The 25,265-nt window shown below is 41.9% G+C and overlaps 1 protein-coding gene across 3 annotated transcripts; it reads right to left on the bottom strand.

Moving 5' to 3' along the window:
- afap1l1a (actin filament associated protein 1-like 1a) lies at positions 1-25,093 on the bottom strand. 3 transcript variants are annotated; one of them, XM_044364357.1, is made up of 19 exons: positions 24,756-25,093; positions 9,963-10,088; positions 9,652-9,735; positions 9,462-9,541; positions 8,996-9,134; positions 8,692-8,787; positions 8,386-8,594; positions 8,113-8,292; positions 7,899-7,982; positions 7,229-7,304; positions 6,374-6,493; positions 6,082-6,293; positions 5,395-5,540; positions 5,197-5,269; positions 4,526-4,640; positions 3,433-3,600; positions 2,230-2,405; positions 2,018-2,143; positions 1-1,011 (listed from the first exon to the last, which is right to left on the bottom strand). In XM_044364357.1, exons 1-19 carry the CDS (start codon positions 24,796-24,798, stop codon positions 985-987), a joined length of 2,280 nt encoding a protein of 759 aa, XP_044220292.1. In that variant the 5' UTR covers positions 24,799-25,093; the 3' UTR covers positions 1-984. The 3 variants fall into 3 exon arrangements, with proteins under 3 accessions (XP_044220292.1, XP_044220293.1, XP_044220294.1); XM_044364358.1 differs by having other exon boundaries at positions 8,996-9,131; positions 24,756-25,092; XM_044364359.1 differs by lacking the exon at positions 24,756-25,093 and adding an exon at positions 13,463-13,627.
- Between the last annotated feature and the right edge of the window lie 172 nt (positions 25,094-25,265).

The raw sequence follows: 25,265 nt of genomic DNA on the forward strand, positions 1-25,265 counted from the left end.
GGGAAATAAGACACATATTTATTATTCCCTTATCCAGGTAGGAGAACAGTAAAGTGCAAAAGTCAACCACAGGTTCTGCAGAAAAGTTGTTAAAAATGACATATAGTGAGATTTTCCCACTCAAGAAAGATTGGTTTGCATTACTGAATAGCACCACGTTGTTAGTCATTCAATTATCTTTAGCAAGAGTGCTCAACTGTGTGCCAAAAGGGTCAAGTGGATGCAGGATTTCTTTCCAACCAAATCATTCAGCAGATGCTTTCGCAGAATAGCACAGCTAGGAGCAGTCAAATAATAATGATAGTCAGCCCTCCTAAGGCACATCACTGAATACTCCTGACAGGTTTGTCTTGTGATAATGATGAGAAATGAGACCTTGAACAGTATAAAAGTATAAAACATACAAAACAGTAGTCATGGCTCACTATGTACAGGCAGAAAAAATTATATTATGTCATATAAAGACACATCATGGCTTAAACTGACTTCCATCCTCACACATCACATTTATATTGTTTTATATTCCCACATGGAACCTTAAAAAAAATCAACATTTCACCCACTGCAACACTGGTGCCAACACAATCCTGTGTTGTCTTTCCATTACAGTACTCACTGTGCTTTTCAATACACTTTTCTTGTGTCTTTCTTCCATAAGCCCTAGTTTATCTGTTTTCTGTTTGCCACATTTGAATCTGTGTTATTTCAGACAATGATATAGAGACAGCCTGTTGTCTGTGGATTTCTGGCACTTGGAGACCTCTTAGAAGGACAGAAGGGTAAATATTTAGTAAGATGTACCTCCACCTAGTGGCTGATTTCTTTCATTACAACATAATTTCCTCAGTAATCGAAAATGAAAGAAGTGAAGTTTGTGCTTTGGGATGTCGAAAAGGAAGGTTATCCTTTGTAGGATTTAATGTGGCAACAGTCACATCCTGATATCCATTATATCTTTCCACAGTCCTTTCCATGATACTGCACTTAGGTTCCTTTCTTTGACTCCCATTCCTGTAAAAATAGAAAAGAAGCAAGTGATGGTAACAACATGAGAATAAGGCATCAAAAGTTCTATTTCAAATGATTACAGGTAAAACAAAAATAAATGGAACCAAATGAGAAAATTTCATTCATACAAGCCCATGTTTGTAGATGAGTCATTTCCATCTCAATACAGCAAATGGTAGAGCTGGACAATACTGTTAAAACATAATGTCTCCATATTTGTAAGCTTTGATGAAATTAAGAAATCCAAACACCATTAGATTCAATTTATCAGTTTCACTGAAAATGATTTAGTTATTAAATCAATGGATGTTAAGGAAAAATTTTTAAAAAATTGGAAATTTAGAGGCAAAATTGAGGTTCTGGTTGAGTGGCTGTATAGCAATGCAAATTACTGTTATGACCATGAATTAAATCATCAAAGCAGGTTGTCAATAATCAGAACATGGAGCACATCTATTAATTTTTTGTTGCTTTCCAGTTTCCTCACTGACATTTTGTTCGATATGTTCACACATTCTCAAAAAAAACCGTACTGTAAATGTAGATGAAAGAGCTTAAAAACAGTAAAGTCACTGTGACAATGACAACAAACCCAAAGAACCCAAAAGTTACAAGTTGCATTTCCAACAAAAGTACTGCAAATATATTGCAATTAAACACTCCACCATCTTGAGTGAGTTGTATCAGGATGACTACAAAAAGGCAGCAGTAGCTGAACGTAGTGATATCTAATGTCTGTGTGCGCTGAAAGAATCATGTTCCATCATTGTCAGTCAAGTTCACTCACACTTACAGATACTTGATTGTGAATATTCAATGTTAAAGCATCAACACACACTGACTGTATATCTATTTTTATATGGGAAGTGTGAAAATCAATTATATGATGACACATGATGCTGTGATTGTATTAAACCTTTGTGGAGCCTGACAGACAAATCTGTCCATAATGACAGATGAGACGGAGGAGTTATTCAGGAAGTGAGTGTAAGAGTTAGATCACTGTTACCTTTGCCTTCTGCATGACAGTTCCTGTAGAAGAAGCATACACAGATGGAGGTCTCTTACGCATCTCTAGAGCACAATTAACAGGTAAAGACTCCATGTAGATGTTCTGGGTCTTTTTGCTGGAACCCTACACAAATAGAAAAAAATCAATAAAAATGTATATAGAGGCAGGTGTGCATATATTTATCTTTCCATTCAAAGCACCCAAAATACCTTGACAGGTGGTTTAGCCTCCACTGGTGCACCAAGTGCTCCACCTGCCTGGCTCTTCTTGAGGTTTTCTTTGACTTGGGTCAGTCGGAGCTCCAGGTCCACCCTCTCAGCCTCCTTAGCCCGACATGCTTCCTCCAGTTGGGAAACACGTTTGTTCAGAGAGGGCTTCCTCTTCTCTGCTCCACGGGAACACAGCGACACATACAACACACAGAATTTATGTTTTCATGTCCTCCTTTAGATGGTGATAGTCTCAAAATTCGTGATGGCTTTCAAAACCGAAGTACATTTTCACAAGTACTGTACTTATTGTGGGTACACCTTTGGGCTACTGCTTTATACATTAAAATGTTGCATACATTTTAATACACCTGTTAAAAAAATATTTCAATATCACAACAATAGAATTTTCACTTGTAATGGATCATTTTGACATTGTGGTGTCGCAACTTTTACTTTAAAAAACGATCTGAATACTTCTCCCTCCATTGCTGTCAGCAAACTACAATATGTGTAAATAGAGGAAATTAATTTGATTAAGGAGGAATTTTCATAGCCATGTTGTTGATTTTAATAACAATTAGATGTTTTATTTATCCCTGTAGGGCAATTCTCTTCTCACATCACCATCTAATAATGGAGGTCAGACTTCAGGGTCAGACACAGGGATGCAGTATGTAGACCAGAAATGCAAGCCTTCTGGTTGATTTGAAGACAAATTCTCAGACATCCAGCTCCCAAAATATGACTTACTAACTAATATGCAAAAGACGATAGCCAATGCATTAGTAGTAGAGTGGTTCCTGAAGACTTTCTGTAGTAACCAAGGTACATAAACACAAGTTGTAGCTACATTGAAGAGCTGTAGGGTTGTATCCACCTTGCAAGGCAGCTGGATTCGCGAGATCATGACATCATGAGATCACATGAGAATCCATCTTGTCAGGCTTCCAATTATGAGCTTGTTATCAGCGTCGTGAATCCAGCTGCCTCGCAAGATAAGACGCTGATATACAGATGGTTCATCCATTCACCTGCCAAGTATTTTTTGAAAGTACCTGCCCTTTTCCAAACAGTTTGCATGGACGACTTCTCAGATGGTTCTGTGTAACAAACCATCTGGCGCATCAGGTTAGGGTTATATCAGATTGCGAGAATGATTTGTGTAGGATGTGCTCTGTGTTTTGCTCTGTATCTTCTTACCAGAAGTCGTCTTCAGCTCTTCCTTCAGTTCTCTCTTCTCCTGTCGGAGGGTTACGAGTGTATTTCGAATCCCATCCCTCTGTCTTTCCAGCTCCTCTTTTTCTTTCAGGTAACGCTTGGCATCCTCCTCTGCTCGAGTTTTCCCATACCTTCCGTACTGGTTGGAGTCTGGGTGAAGATGAGAGAGCAAAGGTGAAGGGTTAAATGTGCAGGGGTTATGGGAATGAGACGAAACATCTCACGCCGATCTGTCTGCCTCTGCTTATCGATGTCATGCTCCTCACGTGAGGAGACTCACGCATGACGACACTGCTTCTACAGGTCATACTTAAGTGTACCTCACATATTTTGACCATTCTCATAATTCAAATAAGGAATTTGGGAAAGTACAGCGATATGACGTGTGAATAAAAGATAAACACACACACACTCATGCAGAGAGAGAGGTCAGGAGGCGAGACAGCGGCTCTAATGTGAGTGTCCAATAAATCTCAGGTTACATCCTGAAGCTCTCAGCCCTGGAGAGCGCTGGCTCTTTGATGTTTCAGAACCGTCACGGCAAAGGCCTGAGAAACAGCACTGAGAAGTGCCGACACACACCGATATCATTTTCCTAAACCCAGGATGCTCATCTTCTTTATTTGTATGGCAGAGGCCAACTGACAAAATGAGCAAATGGGAGAAGCGAGTGAGGAGGGAAGAGATTATGGATGGAAAATGAGAAGATGACTGAGAGGAGAGAGGAAGAAGGGGAATATCGAGCCATATGAAAGCTCAAATTTCATTACTGCTGGTGGACTGTATGAAGAGTGTAAGAAACTACAGCACAGCTTTGCAATCTATGACTCCTGCTATAACTCCACAACTATATTAAGAGGTGCCATCTGTATTCTTGTTTTCCTCGGAAGGCAGCAGACTGCTATCCTTATTTTTTCCTTCATGAGACAGATGGAAAGCTGAGAGGGGCGTAATGCTGAAAAGACACAGAAGGGAAGCATCTGAAAAGTTTTTGGTCTACAAATAGTTCAGGACAGGCTCAGCAACACTGAACACACAGCAGTGTTGCTTTGGAAAACAAACCAGATGCACTTACTTGAGCCTGTTCGTTTGAGGGAGACTACTGGCTTCTTTCTGTCAGAGTCACTGCTGGAGAAACTTGAGCGCCGCTTCCCTTGATTCCCAGACTGCTGCCTGCGGTTCTCCACTGGCTGGGTGGAGTAGAGAGGGGGAATAAGGAGGAGGGGATACATGACAGATGTTGGGGGATGCAAAGACGGAGTTAAAACAGACAAGCAAAGTTTTAATATGCAAACTCTAAGCAGTGACGTAATCTTTAGATTTATTGGCCGCTGAGGTGTGTGTGTTTGTAGCTGTAGGTGGTGAGAGGTGTGTGTTTAAGTGCATGTCAGTGAGGTTAAGAAAGGGGTTTACAGGCTGTAAAACTGCCATGACCTCTTGCCTTCCTGTCACCAGTGTGATCGCTTTTTCCTTTTCCTCCCCCTTTTTTTCCTCTCCCATGCCCACACACTAGTCTTCCTCCGGCCAACAAAAAGCCATCATTGATAAGCAAGTAACAGAGCTCTGTCTGTCTGTTCCAGTGAATGATCAGGGGTGTCATATTCAGACAGTGACAGTCATCCAACAGCTGCACACACACAGACACACAGCTTCTAATCTCGTCACATCAAAGTAAAGCCTCACGTATTAGGTTTGACTGAACTAGGGAAATGTGTGTGTACGTGCGTCTGAGCACGTGTGTCCCACCTGCATGTCCTCATTAGGGACCTCATCATATGTTCTGGAGTCTGTGGAGGTACTGCTGGAGGATGTGGCCCACCTAGGGATCAGAGAGAGAGCAGAAATGTAGTCTGTGTGACGTGAAAACATCGCTGCTCTGGCCGGTGGCCTTCCTTTGACCTCGTCCAAATATCCCAATATCCCCTCCATCACTGTCTCACTCACAGGAAGGAATGCCTCGCAGCGTCGCGGATGTTAGCAATGGTTTCCACGTCAACATAGTCGTAATGCAGCGACTCTGGATCTGTTGCGGAGCCGGTCTCTGCCAAGAGGATGCCGAGCCATCTGCCAAGCTCCTCAGAGCTTGCTGCCTAAAAACACACAGGACAAAAACGACAAATATCATTCCTGAAATCTGAATATTAGAATATTAAATTGGTATTTACTGTTAGCAAACAGTTAGCAGACACAGACCAATATTAGCATATATTTGGAGTCATGTTTCTGACCACTTGACAATGGTACATTCAATATTCACTTTCCTTGTAGCTCTGTTTTGGTCTCCTCCAACTCCTGAGGTAAATATCTGGCTCTTTAGCAGCTAAATGCTCCCTTGCTCACCAGCTGATTGCCAACTTTGTCTGTCTGCCATTTGGTGATGGGCAGGTAGTGCAGTGGGTTTATCAGAGCTTTTCTGCTCAAAACAGCTGCATACTGATGCTCAAAATTAGGTTGCTGAGAGTGAACCAAACCAGTAAAGGTGCGGGCCACAAAGCCAAAACACCGAGCTAAAAAATGCTTAAACTGAGGGGGACTAAGGAGAACTGCGTTCATCACTATGAGTGACCCTTTTCATGTTACATGTGGTCATTTGATTTATTCTTAATACAATAATATTGAAACAAATTTCACCTCCAGAGCAGCCACCTCCGTGCTGGCCCGCAGGATTCTGAAGGCAAAGGGATGTTTAGGTCCCAGCCCTGGCACCACCTCACAGCCATGGAGAGGAAGGGAGGGCAGGGAGGTCCGAGGGTCTCCTTTGTCATGGTAGAAGTGCAGGGAGCCTCTGCACACACAGCACCACTGTTCCCTCCACACTTGGTTCACCAGCACCGACAAGTAGCCTGCATGGTAAGGAAGGACAGAATAATGATGCGTATGCAAGCTTGGTGACCTGGAGAGCGACCGTGAAGCGGGGTCTGACCTTGTCGAGGGTCACTGTGGGCAGTCCGGGGATCTCCTGGTCGAGGAGGCTTCTTCTTGGAGAAGCTGATGATGCGTGTGATCTTTCGGCCTGCAGCGAAAGCCCCCCGTTTCACCTTACCTGAATCAAAAATTAAAGGATTTAGCAGCAGTCTTTTCTCCAAATTTATCTGTCATGTGAGAATTAATACACTTAAGGGATAGTTCCATGGTTAAATAAAAAGCTCTCATTTTTGTCTGGTAAATATAAGACGAGCCAGCAGAGGGTTAGCTTGGCTTGGCACAGAGATTGAAAAAACTGGGGAAAAATAGTGGAAACGATAGCCTGGCTCTTGCCAAAAGTAAGAAAATCCACCTACCAGCACCTGTAAAGCTCATTAAAATGTTAAGTCTTAAGCAATGATGACAAGACTCCGGGAAGTTACAGCACCCAGCCAAGAAATAATCCAACACATACCCCTCCATCAAACCACAACATGCCGTTTTGGTTTTTGTATGGATTGAACTAATGAGGTATAACATGTTGATAGTGAGCTTTAAAGGTGCTGGGAGGCAGATTTTGTAATGTTGGACAGAGCCAGGCTAGCTGTTTCCCTTTGTTTCTAGTATTAATGCTAAGCTAAGCTAACCTGCTGCCTGGCTCCAGCTTCATATTTAGCGTACAGACATGAGAGTGGTATCGATCTTCTCATCTGACTCTCAAATAGCGAATAAGTGCATTTTCCAAAATGTCGAACTGTTGCTTTAAGTTGTGTAATGTGTCTTGCCGAACTTGCTAAAACTGCAAATATTACCCAATGAAAATGAAACAGCTGCAGTAATGATAGCAAGGTGTGCTTGTCTGTCTCTGTCTCACCATTTTCTCTGCAGTTCTCTCCCGTTGACACACCAACACTGTCTGAATCTGATGTGTTCCTCTCTGCAGACAATCTCTGAGGGAAGAATACACAAACATCAACACACACAAACACATTTACACATTTAGGTTTAGAGTCTCAACAACAGCATCCAAGTTAAAACGCACAATCTGCATGCCAGCCAAGATCAAACTAGAGCTGACTCTGCTCCACTCCTCTTGTCCCTGTGCATCTGCCTCTGGATACTTTCACATACAGTCTCACAACCATGAAGACGTGACATAATGAGACAAACATACTGGCAATCTCCCTTTTCTTATCTCCTCCTTCTTGCCTCCTTCGCTTCCTGTGCTTTCATTTATAGCATGGTTTATGTTCTGACAGGTTGGTGAGCTTTAAAGAGGATGTGCCTGTTTCAACACTGACTCAGAACCACCCATATAATTGCAGTCTTAACACCCAGTTACACTACGCATCTCCTCTCTGTTCTGCAAAGCAAATACAGCTATCACTGTGTACTGTGTCGAGCCGAACAATTGTTTAGGAAAATTGATGGTGACAACAAAATTGCTGCTTGCCACTGATTTTTCTTCAGCTCAGGCGTGAAAATGAATTATGTCTCGAGGATGAAAAAGAAATCGACAGGGATGTGCTGAGATGTACACTTACCTTGTCAAGTTCAGTTTTTCTTGGAATGATGGGAGACACAGATTCCTCGGGCCCTGTGCTCTGACCGCTCACCTCTCTAACAACCTGTAGAGATGTTTTATATATGTCACTCCCGACTGTAAATGTTGTCTTTCCTCATTGTCAAACCCACTTCCAGTGACTGTCATTTTGGATATTTCTGCATGCATACATATCATGCCAAAGAACAGCTCACCCTGAGCCATCTGTGGGCCTGCTCCTTGCTTTGTACCGCCAGCACCAGTGTATCTCCATTAGGTAAGGTGAACCTGAGTTCATGGTGCTTCCTCTTGCTGTCTTTAGGAGCGTAGACCACAGTGCACTGGGGCAGCAGCATGTCCACATAGGGGCATGTGTCCTTAGAACTCTTGTAACACTGCAGAAAGGAGAATACATGTGAAGATTCAAGGAGAGAAGGAACTCCAGAGGCTGTTTGTGTGTGTCTTGTTGTGGATGTGCAATTTCTCACCTGTAGTCTATTCTCCCGTATGACGGTGAGCTGTTTGGCCCACTGGCCAAAGCGTTTCTTGCGCAGCAGGAAGGCACAGATGCGACAGTCCCTGGCAGGAGGCATGGAGCTCTCATCCGAGGGCCACTGGTGAGTGACTCCAGGGCTCCTCTCCTCCTCGTCCTCCTCGTACGACTCGTAGGAACTGCTAAGAGCATCAGAATCATTGTCTAGGAGAGAGCAGACAGAGAGAATATTAAATATGTGCATGCATAAAACTTTTCCTTTAATCAGATTAATTTGTGTGTACGAGTCTTCTTAACTCACAGGAGTTTTTGCGGTGTGAGTTAATGCAGGTAGTGGGGTAGTTGTTTTCAGCATCTTCATACCCGTCCTCTATAGAGTTGGGAGGGCTGGGCCTGACTGAAAATTAAAGACATGAAAGAAAATCTCTAATTAGTCCTTGAGTTCCATCACACACTTTATTATACTTTCTAATTATGTGTATGTAAAAGTGATATATGACTATGTTTGTATCATATAAGTGCAGAGTACTTAGTGACTGGAGTAGTTTTTTACAGAAAAATGACACTAAGGGCAACAAGTTCAGCAGAGGCGGGAAGATGCTGACCTCGTGTGATTATGTATTCGGGCATCTTTCCAGGACTGAGGGGCACTGCCTCCTCATAGTACTCCTCAGGAGGAGGCGTTGTGGGCAGAGGGGGAGGAGGGTCAGCTGAGTGCCGAGCTGGGGAGTCTGCACAGCTCTGCTAACGGAAACACACAAACATATCTTACAAATTTCCTCCATAACCATTAAAGTTTTTTTTCACAGCCAACAAGCAACTTCATCAAAGAGACAGAGAGTATAACCCTTTAAATTATATCCATAAATTAGACACATGGGCTCTGGGTGGATCCCCAAGTCTTAACTCTTCCAACAGCTCACAAAGAGATGTGTGCATGGAAAACCCCCACAACATGAAATATAATCTTGCTGTTTTTCTTTTATTTTTCTCCACAAGTCATTTAGAGGTGTACCGGTAATTGTCCCACATATTTATGGAAGGGATAAATTAGGAAATCTGGCAACTTGCCTGTTTTAAAGTCTCGGTTTGTGTGTCCTTGTCTTGTTTCAGATCATCTGTCACGTCCTTTAGGTCTCCAAGCTCGCAGTCTATAAATGTCAACAACTCACACTTTATTTATATGTATGGAGACAAAATAATTGTTAATGCAGCTCTTATGTACACATTTATAAAGCACCATGTTGGAGCTCAAACTCACCAAATGTCTCAAAGAGGGACTCTACAAAGCTGGTGCCGTTTCTATACACTGCTGAGTTCATGTAGATGTAGTCTGTTCCTGAAACTAGATGAGAGGAAAAGGTATACACACTTACTACACCGTAACAAACTGATTGTCGTTATGACATTATAATCTTTAAACAGCAATCTAGAGCAATGGTTCCCAAGCAGATAATGTCAGTAACTACATAAAATTGTGAGTGTAGTTTGCTTGTTTTTTATGTGTAAAAACTTTTGTTTTAAAACTCATGTTAGAACAAATTCAGTGACCCTGTTTGTCCCCTCTCTAACCTGAGGGCTGTATTTGCTGCAGGAGGTTCCACACGGATGTCTTTTTCTCCTGAGTGGAGGAGCTGAGGTTCTCTTGGTCCAGCATCTTCAGCAGTACGCCCAGCTCACTCACCAACACCTCCATCGCTGCACAAGGGGGGGAAAGGTCAGAGGGCACGGGTTCAGTGTATCAGCAGAGAGGGCAAAGGTCAGTATGACAAGTCTAACCCCAGCAGTACGCTTTGCTTTTGCTGTGTCCTTTCATTTTCTGTCACTTTGCCTCACAGTCTGTCAAGATCAATCTGCCACCTTATCACAGAGTCTCCCTCCTCTCCCCCACTCTCTGTCAGTAGCCAGACTAAACAACAACAAAAGGATAGAGTGACAGGAAACACGTTGGCTAATTGCTCATTAACCCAGAAGAAAACTGGAACTGACGATACTAAAAATAACAAATCTTACACGGCATATTAAGGGAAAATCCTGCACAAAGGGCAGAGAGCAGACAGACAGATGGGCATAAAGCCAAATTTCAATCAACGGTTGCTCTCAATGCTGAGAACATAAATTAAAAGCCCTGCAAAGACACTAAAGATGTTGGCAGGAATATGAGATTCTGACAAGAATAACTGAAAGGCCTCTTTACAGAGTGCTTCGAGCAGGCCAAATGTACCAGCAAGCAAGATTTTCATTCACAGGGACTCAATGTTGTTCTAACAGTTGGGAGAGTTTAAGTCATGAACAGACCTCTTGCTAAACACACATGCACACACGGGGTTTCACAGGGCTCTCCTGGTTCTGTAACACTTTGAGGACTCAGCTTATAGGAATATATGATTCACATCATATGTTGATCTGAGAGGTGGGACCGGTCCACTCCCTGTTTTCAGAGCAGAACTTAAATAAACTGTCTCACAGCACCCCAGCTGCTGGACACCCTGAGAACAGGTCCGCAACCTGTGTGTGTGTGTGTGTGTGTGTGCTACCAATAACCCTCCACATCCCTCCCTTCTTTCTATGTTGTGTTCATCACTTCTTCTATATCCTTTTCCCTCCGAATTGTTGTATGTTAGAATACATTTTTCCACCTCTATAATCCGAAAATCCTCAGAGAAATCTAACAACTGGCTGAGGCACTGCTGACACACTTGTCTGCCCCCCCCCACCCTACCCGACACCATTTTCACAGTCCAGCCACATTAGACCTGCTGAACCATGCATCTCGCTGGGGTCAGCCACAGGACAGCCACTGAGCCAGAAAAGTCTTTGCACGGTGGGCGGTCACATGGCAACGAGACCTGTTGCACTAAGCAAACACAAACACACACACACATAGACGTGCACAAAACATGTAAGACCCAAAGAGGCGCTTATATGTTGTGTATTTAGTAAGGTCTGTTGATAGTGAACTTCAGTGTACCTGATTGTGTGTGTGTGTGATGGTTTCATTTACATATTAATGAGTTCTGGCAGAAAGTTGGACTGTTTGATTCATGACCCTGACACAGAGATTTTGTATGTAATCAACATTGAAAAGTAGAAGATGTATCTGGTGTTTGTTAGTGATGTGTGCTCTACATGCGAGAGAGAGAGAGAAAGCTGCTCCCACTCCTTAAAGAAAGACATATTTTCCTGAGGTGGGTCTTCCTATGGGCTTAACAATGCCCTGCCAAGGCTACAGTCAGTAGGTGTGTGTGTGTGTATGTGTTTGCCTGTATCTGTTTAACCATTTTGTCTTCTTTACTAGTGTGGTTTCCTTCTATTGTAATAAAGACATGCTGGCAGATAGTCTCTCCGAGAAGTGGGCATGAGGAACTGATTCATGCAGGGTCCTGGAACGTCTATTTTCCTAATTACGATCCAAGTCACCCTTGGGAAATAAGGAGAGGAGGGGGGGAGGAAACTTATGAGAGTGGGATCACTTGGCCTTGGTGAATGCTGTCTCACTGCCAGAGGTTCCAGCTGTTTAGATTCTGGCTCTAGTATACAACTGGGCTTCCCCTAACCTTGTGGAAGACAAAATCTTAACCACAGCATGAGTCATTTGTTGCAGCGAGAAAATTGAAATTTACACAAGTCAGCACTAAATCAAACAGAACACAGAAATCAAGGCAGTGCTTTCGAGGAGTTGGCCTGATATAGGAGATAACATTCATAAAACTATTTCACCATTTCACAAGCTCTGAAAAGCTGATTATCCAATTTGACGATTACAGCGTTATTCCACCTGTGCCAAAGACCACCTGTAAGTCCCCAGTCATGCCTTTATAATCAACACCACACTACCCACATGGGTTCTCACACATCTATAGCAGCACATGATCCTTTAAATCTGTGCTGCAACTGCTCATAGGTTCTGTTTGTCTTTGATGTCCTTCAAAGCCAGATTAAACCGATTTTGTGCCCAGCACCTGAGGGAAACCATGCACAAGCTTGCATATGCTAATAATGCTACATGAAAACAGGGTGGATGCGGTTTAATTAAAGTCAGACCAAGGTGATATTGAAATATTTACAGCTACAAGGAGTTTAATCTAAAAACTTATGAAAAAAAAATACCCTGAGGGCAATGTTCACCTAAAAACATACACATACAAAGGATGGGTGCAGGCAGTGCACCATGCCTGCAGGAATGTGTAATGCTATTCAAAGCTTTGAACTCACTCAACAACATTTACCTCCTCACACTTGTCTGACAATTGCTGTTAAACACCACACACATTCCTCACCTTGTTAATAGTGCATGACTCTGCGAAAGTCTGTGAGTGTGCATGTGTACACTTTTGTGCAGCGGAGAGAGTCATTTGTTTAACAGTGCAGACTCAGACCTTTAAAAGAGGCTTACATTAGCAGACGGTCTGTACAAACTCTACAAGGGACAGGGAGAAGAGGGGGAAGTAGGGGGCGGGGGCGGGAGGGGGGGCGGAGGGGGTGAATAATGTCAGCGAGTTGAGCACCTGTGCTAACATGTCCAACAAAACCCTGATATGAAGAATAATGTGACCTCAATTGGGTGTCAGGGTTTTTTTTCCTCCCTCCTTTTCATGCCAAAAGGCTTTCTTCATGCTGAGCACACACACACACACACTTACACACACAACTTCACAGTATGTCGAAAGTGACAAAATTCAGTCATTGAGCAGCGGCTCTGTTTCACAATATTGTTGCAGGCAGACATTCCAGCTAATCACAGAAGAATTTGCATCTCACAAAGAGTCTCTAGAGGTTCGAAAAATTACAATGTTTCACTATTGACTATGAGTCTGAGTGCCAAATAGTTGCTTTCTCAACAATTCAGCATCACTACCTCTCTCCTCTATTTCAGCAAGCTGGCGTGATGCTTCAGACATGAAGTAAAAACATCACCCGATGTCTCATATTCAATCTCATGTTTATGACACCTTTACAGCTCCACAGCTTGTATATCTTTACTTTGTTCTGCATATTTGCATATCTTTACAAATCCTTGCACCTTCTTTCCCTTTAGATACCTGCTGTTCTAATATACAGAAAACACTTACCCTCAACAGCAGTGGATGAGAGTCCCACCATTTCTCAAGGATAGGGAGACAAACTGGTTCATTCATACACCAAGCAGATACTGTCAGAGGTATTCCAGAGGCACAGCCTCCCTGTGTGCTCTGTCCCGTGAAGTCTTTGTTGTGGAGGTAAGGTATAGTCTGCCGGCTGCTGAATTCACACTCCTACCTCTTCCCTCCTCCCTCTGATCTGTTATCTTCTTCTCTGCCTCCCTCCCACACTCTGTCTCCCCTCCTCTCTTTTCTTTTGGGGGGTAGGGAGGGAGATGGTGGTGCTGTGTGTATGTGTGTGTGTGTGTATGCCTATTGGATCCCCCTCCGCTGTAATCCTAGGGATCGTGTAGCACCTGGGAAAGGCTTGCTGTGTAAACACACACACGTCCACTAATAGCTAACTCACATTCTTTATTCTTTCACATACCTTCCCTCAGCGTGCATTATTAACCTTTAACTAGCTGTCCACAAAGTCTGCCATCCAGGAGATAAACCTATGGACACACCAGGCATAGTGCTGCTTCTTTACATTAGAACATCTTTACCAATATGATATATTGTTAAAAGATACCAAGAAGGCTGGTGCTCTCAGTGCTGCTTTCTGTTTGATGCGTTTACTTGAAAATGTAAAGTGAAACACAGAGAGGAGATTGAGTAAAAGGTGGTGGAGGCAAGTTGAGACTTTACAGAGTTACACGTGGATGACTCGTTGCCTTGAGGCAGACTCATGAGCCCTGACACGATACAACATGCTGCCTTCAATCACGCTGGCACTAATGCTGCACCAACAAACCCTCAAGCACACATGGACCAATACACAACCACATGCACAACAATGCAAAAACTGACACGTACAGACAAAACATGCTGAATGAAAACAATGTCAGGCCGGCTGTGAGGCTGCCTGGTGCACAACACTGCACAAAAACCACTGTTAAATTACCAGATTAGATTCACTAAGCAAGCAAAATATAAGGATCATCTGTTGTTTTGAAACTTGGATGACCCCATAGGATTTTTTTGATTGCACCTATTTACACACTTTAGTAAAGATACATATAAATAAAGGGAGGGGATAACAAAAGTATATATTCATCATGTTTGACCCCAAAAGTTCACAGCATGTCAACTGATTTTGGTAATTTGATTAATTGGAAATGTATTTGGGAATTTACACCACTAATGTCCAATATAAACTAAGGCGAGGTTGGAAATAGCTTATTTTTTGGGGCCCTGCTATTTTAGTTTACAGTGTATCCACATGGTGCATCCTGCTGCATAACACTGTGCTCAATAAAATAACCACAAACTAACACATTTAAATCCAGCATAGGAGTACTGGTTGCACTGGACATAACAGGAACATGAAGGCATCAGGGTACATACACATGAAACAGAGCAGAGCAGAAGGTTTGGGGTCAGGAGGGGCCCAACAGCAAATTTTTTACCTGGGGTCCCCTAACAGGTTACAGCAAAACATCCCTGCTTCTAGCTAGTTCATCATGTTTTGATATAAGGTAGCTGTCTCACTGGAAATGTTTCTTGGTGCAAACAGTGCACTCAGTGTAACTGTACATTTATCCACAACAGTAACAGCGTTAAATTTCACAATAAGTATTGGATGTATTGCAATTAAACAAGAGTAGCAAAGTTGTCTCCATTTTTCATCCATTGTTTTCTGATGTGTAACCTCTAGAATGACTGACCAAAACTAACTTTACCAAAAGTTTTAAGGAAAAAGAGCCAGCAATAACAACAAAAATACACATATTGATATCACAAAAATCAACGTGTATTACAGTGAAAATATGTGTACATATGTGTAAGTACAGTGAAAAAAATAGCATGAGACAGTGAAAGACAGATAATGACTATCAGAAAAACAAGACAAACCATACAAGGTTTCAAAATATCTGAATCCTTCCAGGTGCATTAGTGTTAAACAAGAAACATCATGTAGACAGGAAGTCCTTCTAGTGTCTAATGTGATACACACAACACTCCTTGTGTTGTGTATGAAGCAAGGTCTTGCCTGTGTATGAAATGTTTCCCAATTTTCTCCCAATCTTCTAGCTGTGACAAATGCCACAGACACACCCTGCTAGGCTTAGTTATGGCCTTACAAAACCACTCTGCACTGTGACTAAATGTGACCTCTGACCTCCAGGGTAAAGCTGTGAACTCGCACAGGAGCGCGGATGCCAAAGGAGGGACGGGAAAGCACACTACATGCTGTAAAACACACATCGCTTTACCTTGAAGCACAACTGGGTACCTTAGTTCTCATGTGTATTCAGGAACTAAGTCTACAATACCAAACATAGGTATGACCATAATGAGACAAAGCTGCTGTTAGAAACTCAAAGCACTGTACCATCTGTGACTCTCCAAGAGATCAGTATCTAATGAAAACTGCTGAGTTTTTCTTGGAAGTCTCCCCTTCCTTATTGTCTTTGGACATGTTGGGTAATAGTCATTTCCCAATCTTATTCTGACATGAAAGAGCACTGCAGGTTGATGACTCTGAGGTGTCCAGAAACTTAGTGTGGGAGTCTTTCTTTCTCTATCCACTAAAGCCAGCTGTATGCAATGACCCAGCAACCTTTTTGAAGAGAAAAGAAAAGCATATTTTCCTGAAAACACATCATCTTATCTTACGTCAAGTGAGTCACAAGAGAGGTTTTTAAGTTAAGAGACAGCAGGGTTTGAATGTTATCTTCATGCCGTGTGAGGGTTATCTAAATACCACCATCCTACTCAGTCATCAAAGCTGGGAAATGCATGTTTACAGAAAATAGCTGATTCATAAGGTTTAAAAGACAGATGAAAAAAAAACAGACGTCACATCTGCTGTTCAGAAAAAACACAGGCTTTATCGTACCCTTTCACCCCATGTAGATCACTGAGGTGTATGTGTAACCTACATGCTAACAAAGGTGAGGTAAACCAGATGGCCAGATGTGCTTAAGGTTTTTAATTACATTAAGAGCTGTGCCAACAATGTCTTCTCTCACCAGCCTGTGCCCTATCATGATGAGATCCCCTCCCACTCTACTCCTAAGATTCCAGGCATTTCCCATGTGTGACGGTTCTCCTCACCCCGGTAGAAAACATGTCTGGGCATTCATCAACTGATATCTGTGGAGCCTACAATGAGTAAACTGAGACAGTATTGGTTCATTGGGAAGATGATACACATCAGTATGATGCTAAGAATTGTGACTTAACAGAATTTTTGCTACTGTTTGGCCTTTGTGGTCATCATTTTGGTTAGGATATGAGGTGGATGAACTGAATTGATTGATGCAGTAGATTTCTTAAAGCTGCTATGATCAATAGTCTTATATATTAACATTGAATCAAATGACAACGCGCATGTGAAAGGGCGCACCCGTATTGATGAACCCGAAGAGAATTATCACTCAACTCTACAGTTCCCTTTAACTCTATGATCCTCACAGACCGATTTTGATCTTATTCTGCATGCTGCCAACAAAATGTTTTTCCTGTCCTACTTTATTAATGGGCTGACCAACTGGTATGGGGATGTCCCATATGCCCCCTATAGAGATGGACTTCCTCCCTCTGCTGATGACATCAAATATCACCTCCTGCCTTCTGTTTCCTCTTCCTGTCAGCTGACTTACGCCCACTTTTACTGTACTGTCTCTGGTGACCCCGTTCTCGATGCACACTAGATCCTGCGAAAGATAGCATTGAATGTGTCTGCTTTCAATGCAATGCTAAAACTGTATTTCAAAGAAGTGACAATATAATGGAACTCTTGAATATACCATCATTACAAATCTTTATTTAGCTTCGGTATTCCCCGAGAGAGTTAAAATTCCTTTCTCATGGCTTTAACCTGCACATTTGTCACATGGTTGGACATTTAGAACAAAGCTGGTATATGGTAACTACTGCATACAACATGAATACCAAATGCACACTTACAAAACAGGCTGGAGTGGAGCAGCAGGTGAGGCGAGCATGTGGAAAAAATTTATTTGGTTTGGAGAAGTCGTAAAGGTATACAAATTAAGGAGAGAGGGGAAAAAACATGTTCTTCCCACTGTTTTTATTATACACGGGAAGATGCTTCAGGTCATCATAAAATACAGAAATGATCCCACACTCTGTGATACTCACAACTGTACATGCAAATACATTAATTACACTAGAGATGGAAACAGGGAAATACTGTAGATGCTTTGAATTGCTTTGTGGGTGCAGTAGGTTCTGTCCGAATTGTTTAGTTGAACCAGAAATAATTGGCTGATGCATTGACTGACACAGAAACACAATTTCATGATCTCAAATTAGGATTTGGAGCACACATTCCACAGCGCAATTACTTAATCTCCCTAAAGTAGGACAAGGCTAAGGTTAAATTAACCTTCTTTGCAAATATGTGTAGACATCACTAAAGACGGGTGTGTGTGTATCCTGTGTGTCCATGTCTGCAACAAATTTCTAGCTTGAATGTCCATCCTCACTCCTTCTATTCAGGCCACTCTAATGAGCTTGTCACAGAGAGAAATCTACTCAGTCATTAGGCCTCTTAAGTGGCTGGGATGTTTCCATGGTGATGGAGAGGGAGAATTATGGGTTTGTGCACTCCTGCTCACCTGTTTAAGCATTAACTGGCTTTTGAAGGCTGGCCACGAAGCACTGAAGCTTTGATGTTCCCATTTACTGAGCACACACACACACACACACACACACACACACACACACTCACACACACGCACGCACGCACGCACACACACACACACACACACACGCACACACACACACACACGCAACATAGCTTCACAGCACTTGAATATATCTAAAATCTGGAAAACAGCAGTGATAGCAGGGAGCTGCTGGGGATTCTGTTTGCTCAGGCCTGGGACCAGACTACATGTTATCAGCCAAAAAATGGCCCAATTTGACAAAGCATGACAAACAAAGATGTATTCAGTGGAAATAATTTCATTGTGTATTGTGTGCCATGGAGGAAAACAGGCAATAAGGAGTCTTTTACACCTCATAATGCTCCAACACAAAGACTAGCATGTCAGAATGTTTCCATTGTTTGCCTCAAGTAACAGTGTTCCCTCTTCCTCCAAAAAAAAAAAAAGCTGTTTATACTCTCAGATTTGTGTCTCCTGAAATCCTTTACTTCCTCCCTATCGTGTCAAATCTGATAGCCCACACACACACACCAAGTGTGTCTGTTTAGCGCTGAGATACACTGGCAAACTCTCCGGGGGGATTCCTCTGTCTTTTCCCATTGCATTATGGGATAGGCCAGTGACCCTGTACCAAAACAACTGGCCAGGTGGCAGCAATTGCATCTGGGTATTTGTCAATATAAAGTCAGGTCAAAATTCAAAAGTCACAGAACTTGGAAGAGTTTTGTCTGTGAAACCTCTTCTCACTCTTTCTCATTTTTCATCTTTTGCTCTCTGATTTATTCAGGTCCAAGATGGCAAAGAGGGCTTGACTCAGCCTGCTGCCAGACAAAGACCCTACAGTGCAGTCAGTATTATTCAGATCCCTTATCTGCCCTGAGTCCTATGAGATCACCACGATGCTATGTCTCCCTCACAGAAAAGTATTCACAAACTGAGAAAGATGCTATTCTGCAAGTGGAAGCACTGTATTACTGATGTTGCACAGACAAGGGTAATATACACAGAACACACATGCATTCCCACAAACACACACACACAGACACACAAAGGGGGAAAAGGGACTGCTTTGTCTCCATTAGGGATGTTTCATGTTAATGGGATTATGACTGGAGTGCTGTCTTCAGTTGTGCTCCAGAAAATACGACATACTCTCTCTTCTCTTCTGACTGTTATCTGAATCTCACCATCATGTAAGGCAATAAGCTCTGCTTGAGGGTGATCTGAGGTGCCTTATGCGTTTCTCCTTGTGTTGTGCAGAGCAGATTTAGAGCATTTCATTTTGACATAAAACTTCAATCAAATGAACAATTTTAAATTAGATGAGCGATTTCACTTGTATTGCCAATTTTCACAGCATGAAGCAAATAAAAGCAACAAAGAGGTAAAAAGGAGCCATTTTTTTCCTCGTCAGTTTGATGAGGAAAAAAGGTGGCATTTGCAAAGTTGCAATTTTTGCAGAAAGATATTATTACATCATAAGGCAAATATGGAAACTTGACAGTGTCAAAGGAAAAGGCAAGTTGTATTTTACCAATAGGAAAAGATAAATGTTACACAGTGTCTTTAATAAACATCACAAAGTCATCTGGTCTAATGACATGATATGAAAAAAAGTTATCCAACAGCATCTGTTGCCAACTGTTATACCTGGAGGTGGACCAGTGGTGGCATGAAAAGGCATCTCACAGGGTTATGACTAGACATAGACTAGGCATTACACCTTACTGTAACAATGAAGGTTTCTCATTATATTCCCAAATTATAAGGTTATACTAAACAAATAAGATTTGAACGCCAGACTTTGTTCAAACACCTTCCACGAAATTTCCCAATCACATCAATGAAGCATCAATGAAAACTTTACACACTTTACTGGAGTGCAGTGTCAGTTAACCACCTAAAGAACAAGAGAGTTTCCTGCTGAAGAATAATCTTACGTCACACTACATGCACTGCATTTTGTATAACTGCATCCAAGAAGGGACTAAATTGAAAAGGCAAAGGGTGGGTTTAGACCATGGAAGGTTTGGGGCCACCCTATCACATGTCTGATACATGTATGTCTTTTCAAAAGTGCCAAATAATATTTTTTTGAGTAGTTTTAGACATGAATACAGTTATAAACTGTGTCTTTAAACTACAGACTGTTAAAATAACTGTTATCTTCTGATTACATACTAGACACCTATTTTGTCAGTACCATTTGTGCACTATACTGTTTGAACTGATAATCTGGCTTTACCCCAAAGACAAAAAAATACCATTTCTACACCTGTATATTTTATATGAAGCATGCATCAGTGTTAAATTATGACTTCTGTCAAGTAATATATAGTAAACCTAGATGATAACAGGTTCTTATTCTAACTACTCTCTCATATTCTGCCAAGTCTCTCCAATAAATCTGAATTGTCCCTGTGAGTATATTGCTTCTACCTGCATACATGCACACGCCTGAGTCACTTTTCACTCTCTTAAACAGAAGAAAATACCACAACTCTGTATCATATACACTCTATGGTCCCCTGCTGTAATGTTGTGCAGCATATCTCCATGGAAACCCTACATAAACAGCTGAGCAGAGAATGACCATTGCCTCCACACAATGCGCTAGTGCACACCCACTCGTGCACACACTTACACAAAATACCCTGCATGCATCTCAGCCATGTGAATCACAGTGATCTCTTCATCTCATTGGGGTTAAAGAGGGGAATTCCACTTCTTATAAGACTGGTCCACAATCATCCATGATTTACAGCTCATGCATGATGGGGCACATATATGTCATGCTATATATAACACCGTGTACTATATGTATTAGCGTCAGCATGTCTGCAGACTTTTTATGATAAAGTCTGATAGAACAAACAAAAAACTAGAACTTATGAACTTTACATGTATAAATAAAAAAATATATGGAAGGGAGATTACCTCTGCTTACGTACATCCTGGGTCTTATTATTGTAGCTGGTGTTCCAATTGGTTAGAATAACATTGCATTCATCAATCATTGTAGAGACAGTGGACAGGAGTAATGGAAGCCTCTGATACTTTTAAACAGTCTCAATCATAGCCTGACTATCAAAAAGCAGCTATTTGGACATCTAAATGAAGGTGATAATATTTTGTTGCCTAGATGAATGTCTTATGATTTGTAGATCTACTTCCAGGACAAGCTAGAGGCTGACTTGGATGTGCAATGCTGCATTGTTTACAGTTGGATGTGAAATGAAGAGGTTAAACTAAATAAAAGGAGGAAGATTTGTTGTTGTTAAGGCTCCTGTTTCCTTGTTCACATTGTCCAGAGTCCAGATACATATACAAACAACGCTTTTTCTATGTGAAAATGCAGATCACAGCACAAATAATGAGAAACATGGCATAAATGCACACACAGTGAGGTCACAGACCACTGGCACAATGACGACAGCAGACTGCATTATTATTGTGCTCATTTGCCCCGCTAGCCTATGATGTTTTATTTAAATGCTACCCATTTGAATTCAAAGCCACTACTTTTCTATATGAGTAACATATTTGAGGGAAAAAAGTCTCTTCCCATAGGCACAAACATACACAAGCACAGAGACGCTCATGCCTACAAACACACAGCTTCTCTTTTCACTGATTTCTCGGTGGAATGTGGATATGTGGGGCACTCCGACCATCTCATTAGAGGAAAAGGCATTGATGGGGTGAGGATTCCATCTGCATGTAGTAGACATGTGCTTACATGAGCAGTATGTTTCATTTATGCATCATTGTAAAGTCCATAGGGGATCACTGTTTTGTCCACAAGTTCTTCCATATGCTCCCAGACATCCAGACAATAGCTACGATTCATCGAAGCTGCTGGGCTAAATCACAAACAATCCCAGCACTGCAATGCATCACTTTGGGGACAGCCTCTCCCCTCTCACACCCACCTGATGCTCCGCTTCTCAGAGTGCACATCGAGGCAACAAAACCTTTATCACGCTTCTTCTCCAGCTGTCTCGGGTAGTGCATTTTAAGAAGCTCCCATTATTCAAGCCCATACCTGCCTATCATCAACCTTACCAAGCTTCATATCTTAAGTCACATGCAAGCTTTTATCATCAAAAAAGGGTCAAAGTAAACGTTAAAGCTAGTGCTGAAACAACTAATAGAATCAATACTAATCAATGAACAGACAACTAATCGACACCAATTTTAAAGCTGCAATAATCACATTTTTTTTAGATTAACAATGAGTCAGGATGTCGCCTGTAATGACAAACCAAGAGAGAATGATCCCCTGACTCTGCAGCTCTATAGAGCTTTTAAGTGTTTTTTTAGCTCACTGTTTTGGTTTTCTGCCCAGCAACATTACTGTTTGCTTCACTCTCACTGCTCTTATCAACCTTGTCACCAGCAGCAGCAGGAGGTGGTTGTTTTTTTGGCTAAAAGTTCTGCTACACCCACTTTTACACTAACCAGCTTCAAACACCAGGCAGACAAATTTAGCAACAGACTAGTGAACATGTAGCATTCAGCCGCTGAAGAGCCAGATATTTTCCTAAGGAATTGGGACACACCAAACCAGGGAGATAAGGAGAGTAAATAATGAACTCACATTCATCAGGTGGACACAAAAACAATTCCAGATGAAGGCTAATGTTGCTCCTCATCTGCTGAATGAGTAAAAAGGCAACTGTATGCTTACACGTTCACCATATCACCTTGTTCACCTTGTTCTGCTGTCCAAAACCCCCCCAAAATAAAATCAATTAATATTGCTTTCACAATAAAGTCATTATTTCAAGTCGTACCTCACATTAAATTGTCAAATTGTCTATTTTCAACTTTTTCAACTGTTGTTCAGACAAAATAAGCAAAAACAAAGGGCCAGCTTGTAATCTGCATTTGTGCTTATTTTCTGGCATTTAATGGAATAAACAACTAATTCATTGATTAATTTATAGCTGAAATAATCAATACTTGCAGCCCTATTTAAAACAAGCCAAGGAAAAGTAATTTGGCAGGAGCTAATCAAGGAACTCAAGGACCATATAAACAGTAGGGTTCCCCCAAGGGAACACCAGCCGTCACTGCGTGTTTTCTCCTGTGGTGTTTAACCAAACACAAAGCTCAGATAGAGTCAGTCAAGCAAAATTCCTCTGTGCTTGTGAGTGTTTGCATGTGTTTGTGTGTGTGTGTGTGTTGAGGGAGATGGGAGTGACAGACGAGGATTTCTCTAAACCTGGACAAGACCTAAAGACACTTCCTCCTTAAGATATTTTATGTACACACCAAACACATCCACACGTCTACATAACGTCCACATAATCCACACAATACTGACAAGGTGAGGAAAGATGGATGAGAGGCAAATCATCAGCAAAAATGGCAAAATTACACATGACTAGTATAGCTACATGACTATAAAGACTTTTTTTACTAGCAGACCAAAAGGTTGTTAAAAAGGTGCTGGAAATATGAGGATAAAGAAGAAGATAAAGTACCATGCATGTAGTTTGTCCCATTTCCCTTCACCTCCATAAAGTTTGGCCTTATAATCACTATCACATGTTTACCTGCCTGGCGGCTCACAGCAAGTCTAAGCACTTAAGTCTTTATGGCTCTATAAGCAGTAACATGATACAGCAACATCAGCTGAAATGTAAAAAAATGATCAAACAAACTTGAATCAGCCATAAAGTAAAATAATAACTTCATATTTGAAAGCCTGAGCTGGGTCACAGCTTACCCTGTTAAAGCCTTCACTTCTCACCTCAAGCCAAAGCTCACAAAAGGGGAGCAAGTGTATTTGTTTTCAGTTACAATGTGGAAAAATGTTGTACGGTGCAGGGGGGCGACTGCACCCCTCCCAGAAAACACACACATGGGGCGGAAACACATTTTGTATTTCTAACTATTTCAACACAAACGCACTGTAGCTCTGCAGGGTTCTCTGTAAAGAATTCACTGCTGGTGGTATCCGATATCAAACAATGAGTACCATGACCGCCTAATCTCCAAATATCTCATCTCCACATCCAGATATTTGACTTGACTCGGGATGAGTGAGATTCACTTTCTAGAAAAACAATCAAGCTTTAGATCAGCACTTGGTTTTCTGCCTCTCCAAGCAGCTGGAGGGAGACTGAAGCAACATTATTTATATTTCTAAAGTGCTCTTCCATTGTGTCTTCTTAGATGTTGTACACCTTCATGGGTGTTCTCAGACAGTTGATTCCTATTGTGAGAGTCACATAATATGTACAGCTCTATGAGAGTGAGAAAGAAGGGTATGCAGAAGGGTACACAGAAAATGAAAGAGGTAATTAAGTTCAATGAGAGCAGAAATTGAAAAAAACATTTTACATAGGCTACTCCCAGCAATAACCCATGTTCCCAGTAAAACAAGTGGACAGTGGGGTGCTGCAGTCAGAGATGTGAGAGGAAAGCAACACACACAGTGGGTGTGTGAGGGTTCAAACATTGAACAATTAACACATAAAGCAAGCATGCATGTCTTAATCCACTCAATCTGAATGGAGGGACGCACAACACTCTGAACTCGCCCTACTATCAATCTCTTTTGCATTGGTGTCACAGGTTAAGAGTGAACTTACACCTGGTGCCGTTTGTGTCCATTCTGCCGGTGATGCTGTCCATGAGAGAGCTGCCGCAAATTTAGTGTAAGCCCATGAGTGAGTGTGTGAATGCGTGTGTGGTGAGACTCCTGCTGACAGATACAGTCGATACATCACAGATCTGCAGCCAGGTCGGGAACTTCAGGCAGGCTGCTTCGCCGCTGGGTCCTAGAGTCCGCTGCTCTACGTACCTGCTTACATAAAACTCAGCGCTAGATGGGTATACAGCTTTAAATGATTCATGAAGTTAAAGGAATAGTTCGACATTTTGTAAACAAACAAACAAACAGACAAAAAACAACGAAAAATGTTTTTTGGCTTTCATGCAGAGTTAGACAAAAAGGTCCACTCACTGCCTTGTCAGTTCGGTAAAAAGCCAGTGACTGGTTAGCTTAGCTTAACATAAAGACTGGAAACCGGGGTGGTGACAGCTAGCCTGGCTCCAAAGGTGACAAAATACACCTACCAGCACCTTGAAAGCACACAATG

Source organism: Thunnus albacares, chromosome 10 (genome assembly GCF_914725855.1).
Source record: "Thunnus albacares chromosome 10, fThuAlb1.1, whole genome shotgun sequence".
NCBI classification, from domain to species: Eukaryota; Metazoa; Chordata; class Actinopteri; order Scombriformes; family Scombridae; genus Thunnus; species Thunnus albacares.